The sequence below is a fragment of the Crassostrea angulata genome, chromosome 10 (genome assembly GCF_025612915.1).
Source record: "Crassostrea angulata isolate pt1a10 chromosome 10, ASM2561291v2, whole genome shotgun sequence".
Lineage (NCBI taxonomy): Eukaryota > Metazoa > Mollusca > Bivalvia > Ostreida > Ostreidae > Magallana > Magallana angulata.
The window spans coordinates 20,546,707-20,561,405 of record NC_069120.1 but is presented as its reverse complement, the minus strand read 5'-3'; the positions used below and the strand labels follow the sequence as shown (position 1 = coordinate 20,561,405).

Genomic DNA, 14,699 nt, shown 5'->3' with positions numbered 1-14,699 from the left:
AATTTCTACTTGGTATAATAATGAATTAATTATCCGGATATATAAGGTTTTCATTCGAATACCTGTTTGTGTCACCTGGTTCTTAAGAACCGGTTTATTAGCAAGGCTATATAAAGAATTACTCAGGTGTTAAATACCAGTTTAGGACGACACGTACAGCGGAAAGTTTAAATTTTCAGAATTGTTTTATTAAAATCAATAAATCATGTGATCCAACTTTATGCCATAATTATGTGTGTGTACATTTAATATGCCAAATATTAAATAGCTGCAGCGTGTCGTTGCTAATTCCACACAATGTGTTGTTATTTACTAGTATCATAGTATTCAGCTTTCATTTGGAAGGTAATGAATGGATTTAAAGGAGAACCGGCTTTATAACATAAGTAGCGAAACCACCCCATTTTAAAACAAGGTGTGGTGTTGTTCAACAGACCGTGAACCGAATCCGAAACTACTTGAAAGACAAACGGCATTCACTACATCAATGGCGACACAGACGTCATACATTGCCTCCGATGCAAGGCGGGAATAGACTGGCTTCGAATCCGCCACTTGTTTGTCTGGAGAACTGTTGTTGGGCATCCACTCGATAATCTCCATCAGTAGCTAGAGAGTTCAAACTACTAGCCGCTTTTGATTTTTTAGACAACTGGTACGCCTTATTCAATCCATAAGAATTTTCTATGCTTCCACGAATGGTTTCCAATTGTTCTGAACTGTATTCCTGTTGTAGTTTTTCACCAACTGAGTGACACCGTTTTAAATGACCGTCAAATGTTTTCTCCATTTTTTCTTTTAACACTTTTAGCTGTTGAACTTCTCTTTTGAGTTTTTTGTGGTCGTTTTCTAAAGTATCCACCTCCTGTAAAATAATAATAAAAAATGCCGTCTTAGAAGTGGAAATTAATTACAAAAGTTTACATTAATTGTTTACGCTATAACCATGTACTTATATCTTTAATATATTCAAAATTCATCGACAAGGGTTGATTAATTCATTTAACACTTGTAACACGCCATAGTCATACATCATACATCATACACCAAGCTCTAAGAGCACGTGAATTCGGTTATTAAAAAAAGCCCAGGTCCGCCGTTTTCCGATCCAATGGAAAAATTGATATCAAAAATGATTTTTTTTCTATATGAAACTATTGATTGATACCAGGTCTATTATTTTTATCGCACATGTAAATTAAACCTTGACGAAAACATTGCGATGTAGACAAACTCTATAAATTAACGGCACTGAATTTTCAAAAGGAGGCAATTTAAGAATTTCGTATGCATACACCTTTTTTGTAAGTACAATGTATATATTTCAAGTACTGAAAGAGCTAAAAAAAACCCAAATATCATTTTGCTGCATACACATCGTTAAAAAAAGATACATGTATTTATAAAACTGTTAAACGTGTATGTTTGTATAGTTTTATTTTGAAGTTTTGTCAGCTTTCCTACTAAAAATATTTTACTCGCCGAATTCAAATGGCCTGTTTTCTTTTCAACAATCAATGCAAAATGATGAGAAATACATGCGAAAAGTAGAAAAACAAATGACATGTAGAGTAACTCGACCTTTTTTAAACTGTCTTCTTTTTGTTTCCGCTTTTCACGACTTGTGTTCGCAGATCTTCTGTTTCTTTGTTTTCGAAGCTCTTGCTTTTTCTTTTCTTCTTCTGTAAGCTATAAACGGAAACATTTATAATGTTGGGTTGTTTACACAATCTATGGGTCACATTATCTTTACCTACTTGCCCATTTAATTGCCGTACGCTCAATTATTCTTTATTAACCCGGATCTTGATGATATAATAAATTACATAATAAATTGTAACTGAAAGAAATATTTTTAACAGTTTTTCACAGTATCATAAATTTACATTGTATTGAGCAATTTATGAATGTATATAGAACCACAAACCTCGTATTTCGGTGGCGGATCAAACGAGACTTGTAGTGGCGTCTTTCCATTTTCGAGGTACTTTTTCTGGATCTTCGATTTCAGACAAGCTTTCACTGGGTCTGGTGCCTCTCTTTCGATGTTCCTGGCCGAGAGGGAACTGTTTTCCTGCTGGTCCGAGGAGGAGTTGCTGTCTGAAGTGGATGAACCTAGGGGAATATCGGGGCCCACGAGACCGTCCATTTGGAGAGCTTCAAAAACCGGCACCCTATCGAAGAATATTAGATGATTTTTAAAAATTATAAATATCATTTTTTTGCATACAGGAATATTATCAACACAAGTCTGTTTTAATCATATAAAACAAAATCAACATAAACTTTAAATAAAATTTTTCAAGCATTCTTTTTTCAACTGGAGAAAAAAACCTCCCTAGCCCTCATTTCAAAACAAACAACCCCCAAAATGCGGACAGTCTACACGTATTGATGTACGATAAATGCATTGATGCAAGTAGCAAGAAATCCCCCCCCCCCCATTCCAAATAAAAAATCAAACTAAATTCATTTAGTGCTATTGCAAAAATTAGTAAATTCGTAAATTATACACACCCAGCAAATATGTCTAAGAAACTTTCCGCCATCGTTATAAGTTCATTGGTGGAAGCTTAGCAAATAAGCATGAGTGATGCAACGGTATCACAACGCTAACCATTGAGAAATGTCCATGTTTCGGTTTTGCACGCTAGTTTTTACCTGCATGCCAGGTAAGCTAATACAATCAGTAAGAATTGACTTGCAACAGGCGGCTTACATTCCAGTAGTGTTTTCCCTACACTGGAAATCCCACGTTTATAAAACCAAATGTGAAACTTTACGAAAGCACCTTTTCTATTTTTATAATGTGCAAAATAAACATCTTTGTGCATCTCCATCGAATCCATACGAAGTCCAAAAACATTACCATAGCAACGATACTTACATTTACATCAATTCCAGGAATCTCCATCGGACGCAGCGCGGGATACCGAATAGCCACATCCCATTCTCCTCTGGAGAAAAATTTGATCATCCAAAAATAGCAATGGAAAGTCCCTTTTTATTTTTAGAACTGAAACTGTTTTTTCTTGGTATTCTATAATACTTCCGTCGGCCAGGTTGGCAAGGTATACACAATTTAATTTCCACTAACAACGAACTTTTCTACTTTATTTGTAGGTAAAGGCATGCACTCAGTTTTCCTGTGGCGTATTGTGTACTACTTGTAAATATCGAGCCATAAATCGAGGTCATGTATATAATACTTTCACGAATTACAACTGATAACTTCTGCGTTTTGTCTTTTTTGTCTATTGATTAAACTTAAGAAATACATATTCTTAATGGGTCCTACCATTTGCATGGTTGATGTAATTAAAGTTATTAATTTATGTATTTATGTTGACAAAATTGTGGGGATAATGTTGTTCAAAAATGTATGCGCTCATCTAGATATTTTCCCAAAGAGATTTGGCAGAGGCGGGGGGCAGGGGGGGGGGGGGTGGTAGGGAGGTAATTTTGTTTGCCAGGTTGAGTCCGAGGCCTATTTTTGTATTCATACTTTATGAATTTATAAAAAAAAAAAAGGGGGGGGGGGTGGTCTAGCCCTCGACATCCCTCTTGATCTGTGTATGAAATATAATATATATTATAATGATTATAATTTTTTTATCATACGGTTTCCCTATAAAGGCATCATGAGTTTCGTGAGTTTGAATTTAATACCAAACAACATTTGCATATACTGCATTATATACATATACGATATTATAGTATAAATGCATTCATTAATAAACCCTGCTTTTTATCTATTTATATTTAAACTTTAATTTCCTCTTAAAAATAATGTAAAAAATCCAAAATATATATTCATAACAATTTTAAAAATATCATACAATCATGTTAACTTTGCTTTACTTATGTTTTCTATTATTCGATAGGAATGTTTTTGTGAAAAAAACTTCGTAAAGATTTATCAGTAGACCTCTATCGTAAGTTATTGCTGTGCGTCTTGTTTTTTCATCAGGTCTGGTTTTAGTAATTTTTCGGCTTTTTGTCCTATTATTCAGTATCACACTTTCCACAGGATTATAGTCTGTGTCCGACACACGCTTGTATCTCTCGTTCGTCGTCTGATTGGCGGAAATGAGGAACACGTGATAGAGAGCGAAGGTTCCCACCATTGGAATGAGGAGTGCGAAGGAAACCAACATAAAAACAATTCTTGGAAACGTCATGAACAAATGCTGAAATACAAATGAAATGTATATGAGAGTGAAACTATAATTTAACAATTGAATATTTCATAACTTTTGTTGTTTGAAAGTTAGGATTCGCAGAATTCTAAAATGTCTGTGCGTAAATCCGGCAAACATTTTTAAAATTTATTTAATTTTTTACATGAACATTTTCCTATTTGGTGTTGATATAACAAAATTGAGACAATCATTTTTAAACTTCAACGCTTTTGAACAAAAAATTAAGGAATTCATTCCCATAAAAAAATTATCTTTCTTTAGATCAAAAAACTTTTTTCTCTCAAATTATCAACCTTTGTAACCCCCCATCCACAGAGTATTTACTGTTCCTTGTTTTTTGGTTGCCCTCGGGAACCAAGGTACGTACATCTAATATTCCCCAACTAGGAAGTCTTTCCGTTGGAAAAGGTTCAATAATTTTAGAGCTATTTAAATTTCGTTCCTAAAATACTTAGGATGCATTTAATCGTATTTTTTTCACGCGTAATTGATTTATCCGGATAGTAAATGCATTTCTTTATACGCTTTGGTAAAAACAAAAACCTTGGTCAGACTTCTTCACCCCCATCCGCTGCCAAAATACACATATTTGTCATGCCATTTAAACAGATGTGTTGTTATTGCAAAGCCAAATTGAACGGTTTCACTTTCAGTTTCGGAATATTCGCGTGATTCAGGTTACATGAATTATTATCAATCTAATTCAATTTGTCTAGCGGTTTGGTATATTGATTATTCTACTGACTTATATAAAAATAATGTATCTCTTTATGTTGGGCAACAATTTTAAACTCTCTCTCTCTCTCTCTCTCTCTCTCTCTCTCTCTCTCTCTCTCTCTCTCTCTCTCTCTCTCTCTGATTTAAAACAAATTACACATTGTCTGTTGCCACTTTCATAATCAGTTTATAAAAATAATTGAATGATTAGTACAAGCTGATTGACATAGGTACATGTACTTGTATGTATGGTTTAAATACTGTACTAAACATTTATAATAATAAAAAAATGATGTTAGAACAGGCTGGATCTTAGCCAAATAGCCCTTGTAATCGTAAGCAAAGGCAAATGTGCTTATAAGCTTATTAGGTATATTTTCGTACTTTGCAACAATTTCCAGGAGTTTCTCAAGGCCTAGTTGAATAAGGCCTAGTTGAATTTCACAGTAATTCTACATTCTAAAATAATGACAGCTTAATAGCAGTTGATATATTTTACATCATGTTTTATTGGGTGTATAGCATTATACATACCATATATTGTGACCATGGTGATTATATCTACATCTATATCAAAATAAAGGATTTCAACCAAGGTGAAATGCACACATTCTAATATATTATTCCCCATATAACATAGTTCAAATGACATTAAATAGAAGAAAAAATAGAGAGAAAAAACCTAGAAACCAATGTTAAAAAATCATGAACATTGTAGATAATAGTCAATTGTTCCTAATTTTTTCAAAAGACCTCTTTACATTTTCCCTTTACCTCCTTTTATCTTAATCTAGAGACTGCTGCAATTATGTAATGAAAACCAGTGAACTATGAGTTATAATTTCTTAAAACACATCTACCACCATTTCTTAGAAATAGCTAGGGCATCGGAAAATAAAAAGAGTAGTTGACTCAGACTGTGCATGGCAATAAAGATAGTTCAATGATAGTTCGGGGCACTGAAATACAACCAAAAGTGACAAAGCTTTTATCACAACCACTGACTTAAAAAGGGTTCAGGAAACTGCAATTCAACCTTTAGGGGATTAACGTTACCTGGCAGAGTTTAGAACCCTTCAGATACAATTTTTTTCTCACCAACCCCTGACATGGAGGACTTAAGGACACTGTAATATAATCCCTTTGATGATAAAGCCTTTATCACAACCCCTCACCTGGAAGAGTGAAGGACACTGAGATAAAAGCTTACCTGGAAAAGAACAGTCAAGGTGATGCTCTGCATGGATCCGTCTGGAGCCATCACTGAGGTCTGCATCAGCTTGTAGTGCTGGGTGTACAGGTACAGGCTTCTACTGGCCATCCTCACTCCATTCACCATGATGGCGATATGTGACAGGAGGAAGAGCACAAAACTCCCGTGGTTCAACCCGCCCACATCGTTGTTGGTCCAGATACAGTGGTGGTCAAACCGGTGGACACACCTGTCACAAATACCTGACAATATGAAAATACATCATCATGACATGGAATCTATAAATAATCAATGATTCGTGATGTTATGGAATTAATTGATTTATGGATTTGTGATTTTTTGCATTGAAGCTGTTCAAAAATACATCTTCATAAATATTCTATTGTTAAAAAAAAGTCTTTAACATTATTTTTCTTAACTACAATTATTGTGATCTTAATCTATATCTAAGTTGAATCATGTCCAATTTCAAAATGATAAATAATATTGATTTTCTTTTAAAACTTGAATTGCAGTTGGGAATGCCAGAGAATCAAATAATGCAAAAGCCTGTACAATGCTTTCGTTTAGGCAAGTGTCTCCTCCTGAAAGGTCCTCAGTGAGAACTTACTGCAGTGCTTAGATCTGGCCGGTTTCTCCAGGTGACACGTCACACAAGTCACCCCCGACTTAAACATCCTCCCGTCGTAAGGATACACATTCTTATATCTGTCTACTGTCTTGGCATTAATGATCCCAGGGTCCTCCATACAACATTTATGGTAAAAATAGAAGTTCAGGAAGACAAGAAATATTGGAATGACCACATGGTTTTCATCTGGTACAAAACGATACAGCATAGGAACTATGTCAAGAATGAATTCAATGTGGCCAAGCACCATCATAGTTCCAAATAGTACACGGAAGACCTGGTTCCTGCAATCAATGTTACTGATATACTTCTCTATCTGACAAAAATTGTATTCTTGCAAAATAACACATATAATTCATAAACAACATATTAAATATACAATACATGTTACTTACTTGGGTACAATTATACCCTTCTGACATTTAGAAGGACAGACATTTAGTCATTAGTGGCAAGCAAAATATTTACATCAGGGTTTTAAGTCCACTAAAAGTTACTGTCTTTTGTGCATACTGTACATGTGCATAATATTTTTTGCGATCTTCGTGAGACTTTTGTCATCGCAAATATTTTTTGCCGCAAGCCAGTCCTTGACGTATGATAGTAATAACAAAGAGTATGTGAATAAGGTTTGGTCTTCAAAATAAGTTGCCGCAAACCAGTTCATCTCAGGTTAATCGCAAAATAAAGTCGTCATGAATAAAAGTTGGATTACAGTATATTTGTAGTGCATGCACAAATAAATAAACATCAATCATTATTCATACCTGGAGTTAAGCAAAATATGAGCTTGTGTTAGTGAAGCTTCTATCCAATTCCATGGCACAATATGTCTCAGCAGCTGAAACACAGTTGAAACATACTGCAACTAACTTATAGTACAAACAAAGCAGACTTTAATACTTCAATCAATCAATTTGTACATGTATAGCAGACTATAAACAGGATTTAAATAAATTTGGCAACAAGGCCTACCTTCCAAGACAGTTTCCTGAGTTTTCCAATAGGGCCACGTTTTAAAAAATTACTGTCTGCAAAGAGGTACAGAAGCAAACAGATGGTGAAACCCAACACGTACAGAACAACTATGTTCAGAAAATCCATGCTGTAAATGTCATGCCCTGAGTAGAGTAATGCTGTTAAAAAGTCAAAATAATTTTTAATATTAGATTGCAGTGAGAAATATGTGTTGAGAATGTTCAGTGTTGACAGTCTATCAATTCATGGTCAATTGCCAATCGCAACTTCTCAGGCCTTTCCGGCAAGCACGGAAAAACACCTCGAATGTATTAACATCACTGGATGTTAGAATTTTATACAAAATGGAGTCGCTTCCCATTAGACTAAGTATCGACAAGACAGCATTGTGTGTCCCTGCTGTGGTAATTCTTGGGGGGTGCCGGTCAATCCGTACACAAACAAAACCGTCCCGGTCAATCCGTCCCCTATATTTTGGCTAATCCGTCCCCAAGTTTGCTCAATCCGTCCCCAAGGTTTTGTTTTCATTCTCTATTTCACATACATGTGTTTCTATTTCACAAATTTTTGTTTCCATTTATTTTTTTCAGAATGTACATATACATTGAATGTGTTCCATAACTTAATTAGAATAATGTGAGATTTACGTAGAATATTAGGGCTTTTTTTTTTAATATCAGTGTAGTGTTTTGTTTTTTACTGTCTCTGTATTCCAAATTTTGACAAAATACGAATCGTGTTTCATAATCAATGTACAGTATACCTTGAATATAGAAGAGTGTATATGTAATTAATTTTGTTTATTTTTGAATAAAATTCTTCCAATCTTCAAGGAGACGGGGCCAAATTCATATTAATCGCTAAATACCAAGGTTGGTCATAGTTTTCACACACTAATAAAGACTGTGCAGACCGCAGGTGACGCTAATTGTCAAAACAACAGGTGGGTATATATAATTACAAGAGACGTATGGTGTCATAAATTTGGATATGAAGATATTCACCGTATACACATCTAGTCAAGGTATTGCCATGATTGCAGAGACATACTAGTAACATAACATACGAATGCAATAAAATTAGTATATATATATTATTTATACGTCCCTGGGTATTGTCATGTTGTAAATTTTGAATTTACTGGGTGGATGTAAATACAAAATTACCAACATGACAATAAGAGGCCCTCAGATGATGAGAATCTTATTGGTCGAAAAAGATTTAACCAATAAAATTTTGATTTTTAATTTAAAAAGGTATAAATATTGATAAAAAAAATTATTTTCCACCTCATTGTCAAAATGACTTACTGTACTGTGTGCAAGAAATACGTTAAGCGTACTCAACAAGCCATTATGTGTGATGGATGTGAGAAATGGACCCATCGGAAATGCAACACTGGTAAGTCTTGTTAAAGTGTTTTAAAATAGTTATGATATTGAAAGTCTATATAAATGTCGTTGTCTTTTAATAAAACAAAGTAAATAAAATTCAAATGTTCTTTATATTTATAAAAATGTAACAGATAAGTGTACTTTATAAATAATATAAATACGAAGTAATTGAAAATATTAAGAAATGCATGTATAACGATATACCCAGAAATTAATGTAAAACCGTGTTTATAATTACTACATTTTAACATTCTGAAAACATAATATGACCTTATGCGGCATGTGTAGGCATTTCGATTGCGGACTACAAAGAAGCTGTCAGTACCAAGTATGACATTCCTTTCCGATGTCACATGTGTACCACTAGCGACTTGACCGAAACTGACCAGGAGGCGACAAACAACAGGACAGAGGCTGATCTCCAATCCGATATTACTCCAATCGGTCAACCAGTTCTCGAAAGTACTAGGATTGGAAATCACAGCATAAGGTATTTATTATGATTAATATGGTTATAAAATACTGTATAATTATATGATAATTCGCAATTTTAAAAAAATTGTTTCAGATACATTAAATTGTTAATATGTTATTTATTAGAATACATTAATTACATAAATTACAAATGAAATTAAACATAATAATGTAAAAGGGAATAGAAAAAAATGTTAATATGTAATAATTAAGATAATTCCCTAAATTGCAGGTCTGCAGTTTCCGACAATCAGTTTGGCCAATTGAATGTTTCGATTGCCTCAACAAACGTACCGCTACCAATGAACGAGACCTTTGATCAGTTTGGCCGATTCAATGTTTCGGTTGCCTCAACAAACGCACCGCGACCAATGAACGAGACCTTTGTCGTCGAAGCTGCAATTTCGGACACCAGTAAAACCGATGACGAATCAGACGAAGGGTAATTTCTATTCCTATATTTATTTTTACACTTTCAATTGACTCTAAAAATGCAGTTAATTTTAACATAATTTATAATGTGTGATTATCATAATTTCAATATACTGTAGAACCAGCGATACAGGCCCTACACACGACCCTATCCACGATACCATCTCGTACTCTTTCAATGAAACAGCGGAATCCTTTGGACCCATTGAGCAAGTGGCCCAGAATGAAGAAGAGTAAAGCATTTAAAAACTATTCATACAGGAAAACACGTTCTATTGATTGCAAAATCCTATGGATTATTATGACATTTTTTTTTAGATCAATTGCCGAAGTGGAACCGATGAAAGTGACCGTCAATCGGCCCATCACGTATCAAATAGAAGATCATGGAACGAACCAGGGAAAGCGGAAATTGTCGGACAGCAGAGGTTTCACTTACACGGTGAAAGTAAGAGATAAATGTATAGTTTTCATCTGACACTAAAAAAAACCGTTTGCTTTATACAGAAGATTAATATATGTAATATATTTTTTCAGCGTCTACGGAAAAACAACACCATCACGGATTGGTGTTGCAGTGTAAGATCAAAAGCCCATCGATGTCCAGCAACCGTTGTGCAGAACGGCGATAACTTTAGAAATGGGCCAAGTGCTCACAACCATCAAGCAAAACCGGGAATTGGCACCGCAGTAAAGATCATGGCGGAGGTAGGAACAGTATGAATAATATGAATTAAAGTATTAATATGATTGGGCAATTAACACAAAAATGTGTAATGTCTAATATTTTTTACAGGTCAAGGCTCGCGCAAAAAATGAAGTTTTCACGTCTGCCGCCACCATTGTACAAGACGTACTGCAGGCCAGAGTCAATGAGAGTGAGCTAGACAACAGCAGACCTGACGTGGAAAAACTCATTCGACGGGCAAACAGAGCGCGAGAAAAAATGCGACCAGAACATCCCGTCAACCTCGCTGCTACATTGCGTTATAGGATCTAAAATCTCTCAGAATTACAGTTCACTGGTTGGGTTTGTATATGTGGAATTTATTGTGAGCATTGTAAAGCTTTTAATTATTCTCAGTTCTGTATTGATTAATCATGTGTTCTTTTTCAGATTTTTTTTTTAATTTCACGTTCAACTTGTTAAATATAGAAATAATTTATTTTGATAGTTTTGGAATAGAATTTCTTATATACTTGAGATGAAAATTTCAGAAGCATTTTTATTCCCTTTTTTCTGATAAGAATATGTTTTTTAGCTTTTTGGGTTTAATAATTTATTTTTTCCAATGAAATTTAACTTTTACTTTTGGGTTTAAATTTTTATTTTTTACATTCAAAATTATGGCTCTTAAAGAGGAGGCCTCCACGTGGCAAGAGCTGGGCAACGGTATCAACATTCGTTCTCTCTGGGTAGAAATGAGTAATAATTAACATGATACCGGCAGACATCCTCATCATTAATATAGCCATTTAAATATGAATCCATTTAAATAAAAGCAAACTAAAAAAAAAAAAAATTAACCCACTAATGAATCTACCAGGAGACGGATTGACCAAAGCATGGGGACGGATCGACCAAAATAATATGTTAATTAACATTATACCAGGGGACGGTTTGACTAAAGTTGGGGATGGTTTAACCAAAACTAAGGGACGGATTAACATTGCCTACATAATTATACGATGGGACGGTTTGACCAAAATATAGGGGACAGATTGACCGGGACGGTTTTGTTTCGGTACGGATTGACTGGATTTCATTTTTGGGGTATATCATTGACTTTGATGAAGTCTAGTTCACATCTCAACAGATCGTAAAATGTATTGTATCTATTTCAAATTTTATAAAAAGGGTGGTTGTCATGGACGCCTAGGTGATACATTCGAGGTGTTTCTCCGAGCTTGCAGGAAAAGTCTGAGAAGTTGAGATTGGGTCTATTGCCATTATCATAATGACAGATTAAAAGTTAATGTTTTTAAACTTTAGACAACTCTGAAAAATGCACACATTTAGTTTTGGTGTGGTAATGTTTCTACCGGGTATATGCATTCATGTAGCAATGGGGGTGGGGCTGGGAATGCTGGTCAACTCGGCACCAGGTAAACCTGGCACTTGGTGAATTTGGCACCGAGACTAGTGAATCCAGCATCTGGTAAACTCAGCATCTAATATATTTGGCACCTGGTGAATTTGGCATCCAGTTAACTCAGCACTTGTACATCATTCATTTATCTCTTTGTTTTAGACAGGCATTTTTGAAAAATTTAAAATATTAATTACATGTATTTTTACATATTGTTTGATTTATACTGTTATCATGGAATTGTCTGTTTGTGAAGAAATTTGAGTTTTACAAAGTAACTTACTACTTACAACCACATTTCTTTACAGATGCAAAGTAATTCATTAGCAACTGGTTTAACTGTTGTCCATTGTCCTTAATTAAGGTACACACTGAATAACACATGATTAAGTACATTTGATGTTAAGTATTATAACCAGTAATTATTAAAATGCTTATTATAAATACAGTGCGTATGATATAAGGAATAAATTAATTTGTTTAAAATATATACCTTATTACTTTCTTATTTATTTTATTGTTGATTATGATATTAAATATAAATCCTTTTTGTAATTAGTATAGTTGTTTTCAACTGTTTTTATTCAGGTATAGTGATTTTTCATCAGTTATAAGCACATATAATGATTTTCTGTTCTTTCTATATTTTTAATACCATCTTTAATAGTTGTGATAAAAAATAACAAGGTGCCGAATTCACCATATTCATAATGCCAAATTCACCAGATGCCGAATTCAATAGGTGCTGAGTTCACTATTTATGCAGAGGCCAAATTCACCAGATGCCGAGTTGATTTGTTACCTGGGCTGGTTCTGCAGCCCTCAACTTTTTTTTGGAAACATACAATTTTCTTAAATTAACAAAACAATTTTGAATGAGAATGAGCTGCCCCCCCCCCCATAACACGCATATTTAATGCCATTTTTGGAACAGTGCCTACAATTAAATATAAAACTTGGCTCTGTCCTAACCCCCCCCCCCCCTCCTTTTTTTAAAGGATGCTACATGTACGTGCCTGTATGTCAACCTTAATTAAAATTTAATGATAATCAGAATCTTCAATCATGTCTACAAATCTCAAAACATGTATTTTAAAGCATATTAGGCCAATTTCTGTCTCTATAATACGATTTTTTAGTTTAATGACATTCACTCTATGTTCATCTGTTCATGCAAATTGTAATTTGCATGTCGTAAACTTTGCTTTTCATAAGACATTTAACTTTGAGAATTGGATAAATTATGACTATAGTCCCCAAAGTCATAATGACATAATTACATTAATCAACTTACACTAGCATTGACTAGAACGGTGACTAGAAGTAGTCAAGAAACTTCGTCGAAGTCGTCAGTGTCGCCGCCGGAATCTACACCGGATTTCATCTACGCACAGTATACCCCGGTAATAAATCGCAAAACGTAGAGTTTACTTTTCCGGTATATTACCCCCCCCCCCCCCCCTTCGAACTGCGTTAATTCTTAAGGGAATTTGGACACGATTTGAGATCAATTTTTTTATGTAACCGCTTCAGCTTTTTCATAGGACGTATAACAAACAAATATTTTCAATTAAGTAAAAAATAAAATATAAGAACATTTAATTGCAATCTAATTAAAATTTGCATTCATTGCACTTGCTTTGTTAATTTCAATTAAATCACTCTAATTAAAATTAGACGTTCTGAATCCGCTACCGCTTCTCAAAAATTAAATTGTTGATTACAAAGCAAAGAATTTCAAACTCTGTATCTTGTTTATAACTCAATGGTTGACTTTCAAATTTTGACAAAGAATAAAATATACCCATACTTAGAACCATTTTAACAAGACCTTGGACTTTCGGTTATAGACGTAGCTATCTATTTCTTGTGCCAAGACAAGTTAAAAATGACGCAGTTTCAAGCGAAATATACACCGATTGCGTAGTCTTAACTCAAAAGCCAGACAAATCTTGTTGATTTCAAAGAGCCATGGCAGATTGGCCAGCAATGAAATAGACAGGCATTCGTCACATTGCTGTTTGACACAACTACCCAAAGTCCAAGCTCTTGTTAAAATTGTTCTATTATTCTAGATATTAAAAATGGAAATATAAATAAGCAACTGCTAGATCCTAGAAAAGTTATTTAACAAGCAAGATAATAATATCTACATGCAATATCTTATTAGTTGCTTTACCATCTTTAGAAGTCAGGGATTTCTGATCCGCTCCAATACTCACAAACAGATCAGAAACCATTGACTCAGGCACGTAGCATCGGGGGGGGGGGGGGGGGGGGGGGGGGGGGCCTGCCCCCCCCCCCCCCCACTTTTTCTCGCAGCAAGAAATTTTTTAAAATTTACATATAAAAAAATGAATCATAATGGAGTTGCCCCCCCCCCCCCACGGATGAGGAATATCAGGATTTGGAGGGGAAAAAATTTTGGGTAGGGAAGAATTTTTTTTTTGGAAGTATAGTTAAGTCTACACCCCCCCCCCCCACCCCACGGATTAGGATATTGATGATTTTTGGAAGCTGTAAATTTTCTTGTTTTTTTTCTGCTTGTCAAGATTTTTTGGATGGGTC

General features: G+C 34.6%; 3 protein-coding genes across 6 annotated transcripts; 1 reads left to right on the top strand and 2 right to left on the bottom strand.

Annotated features, from left to right (window-relative positions):
* Positions 1 to 371: 371 nt before the first annotated feature.
* LOC128166946 (transcription factor kayak-like) lies at positions 372 to 3,353 on the bottom strand. 2 transcript variants are annotated; one of them, XM_052832424.1, is made up of 4 exons: positions 2,888 to 3,353; positions 1,928 to 2,174; positions 1,582 to 1,689; positions 372 to 865 (listed from the first exon to the last, which is right to left on the bottom strand). In XM_052832424.1, coding segments are annotated over exons 1-4 (720 nt in total). In that variant the 5' UTR covers positions 2,890 to 3,353; the 3' UTR covers positions 372 to 502. The 2 variants fall into 2 exon arrangements, with proteins under 2 accessions (XP_052688384.1, XP_052688383.1); XM_052832423.1 differs by lacking the exon at positions 2,888 to 3,353 and adding an exon at positions 2,518 to 2,867.
* A 139-nt stretch (positions 3,354 to 3,492) lies between these two features.
* LOC128166940 (palmitoyltransferase ZDHHC4-like) lies at positions 3,493 to 13,514 on the bottom strand. 3 transcript variants are annotated; one of them, XM_052832416.1, is made up of 7 exons: positions 13,426 to 13,514; positions 7,739 to 7,899; positions 7,531 to 7,604; positions 6,743 to 7,047; positions 6,130 to 6,374; positions 5,454 to 5,486; positions 4,064 to 4,190 (listed from the first exon to the last, which is right to left on the bottom strand). In XM_052832416.1, the coding sequence occupies exons 2-6, from the start codon at positions 7,865 to 7,867 to the stop codon at positions 5,481 to 5,483; spliced, it is 759 nt and encodes a 252-aa protein (XP_052688376.1). In that variant the 5' UTR covers positions 7,868 to 7,899; positions 13,426 to 13,514; the 3' UTR covers positions 4,064 to 4,190; positions 5,454 to 5,480. The 3 variants fall into 3 exon arrangements, with proteins under 3 accessions (XP_052688374.1, XP_052688375.1, XP_052688376.1); XM_052832414.1 differs by lacking the exon at positions 5,454 to 5,486 and having other exon boundaries at positions 3,493 to 4,190; XM_052832415.1 differs by lacking the exon at positions 5,454 to 5,486 and having other exon boundaries at positions 3,493 to 4,190; positions 7,739 to 7,794; positions 13,426 to 13,503.
* On the top strand, positions 9,760 to 11,743 carry LOC128166952 (uncharacterized). Its single transcript, XM_052832429.1, has 3 exons — positions 9,760 to 10,051; positions 10,161 to 10,274; positions 10,360 to 11,743. The coding sequence occupies exons 1-3, from the start codon at positions 9,912 to 9,914 to the stop codon at positions 10,517 to 10,519; spliced, it is 414 nt and encodes a 137-aa protein (XP_052688389.1). The 5' UTR covers positions 9,760 to 9,911; the 3' UTR covers positions 10,520 to 11,743.
* Positions 13,515 to 14,699: the final 1,185 nt, after the last annotated feature.

What these genes read in the sequence shown, in the direction of transcription:
- LOC128166946 (XM_052832423.1), bottom strand. Translation starts at nt 2,549, where the DNA reads ATGGCGGAAAGTTTCTTAGACATATTTGCTGG. An exon ending in ATCCGCCACCGAAATACGAG is followed by an intron (nt 1,690 to 1,927) that starts GTTTGTGGTTCT and finishes TTCCGTTTATAG; the next exon opens with CTTACAGAAGAAGAAAAGAA. An exon ending in AAGAAGACAGTTTAAAAAAG is followed by an intron (nt 866 to 1,581) that starts GTCGAGTTACTC and finishes ATTATTTTACAG; the next exon opens with GAGGTGGATACTTTAGAAAA.
- LOC128166940 (XM_052832414.1), bottom strand. Translation starts at nt 7,867, where the DNA reads ATGGATTTTCTGAACATAGTTGTTCTGTACGTGTTGGGTTTCACCATC. An exon ending in TCAGGAAACTGTCTTGGAAG is followed by an intron (nt 7,605 to 7,738) that starts GTAGGCCTTGTT and finishes ACTGTGTTTCAG; the next exon opens with CTGCTGAGACATATTGTGCC. An exon ending in CATATTTTGCTTAACTCCAG is followed by an intron (nt 7,048 to 7,530) that starts GTATGAATAATG and finishes CATTGATTGCAG; the next exon opens with GAACCAGGTCTTCCGTGTAC.
- LOC128166952 (XM_052832429.1), top strand. Translation starts at nt 9,912, where the DNA reads ATGAACGAGACCTTTGATCAGTTTGGCCGATTCAATGTTTCGGTTGCC. An exon ending in GATGACGAATCAGACGAAGG is followed by an intron (nt 10,052 to 10,160) that starts GTAATTTCTATT and finishes AATATACTGTAG; the next exon opens with AACCAGCGATACAGGCCCTA. An exon ending in GTGGCCCAGAATGAAGAAGA is followed by an intron (nt 10,275 to 10,359) that starts GTAAAGCATTTA and finishes ATTTTTTTTTAG; the next exon opens with ATCAATTGCCGAAGTGGAAC.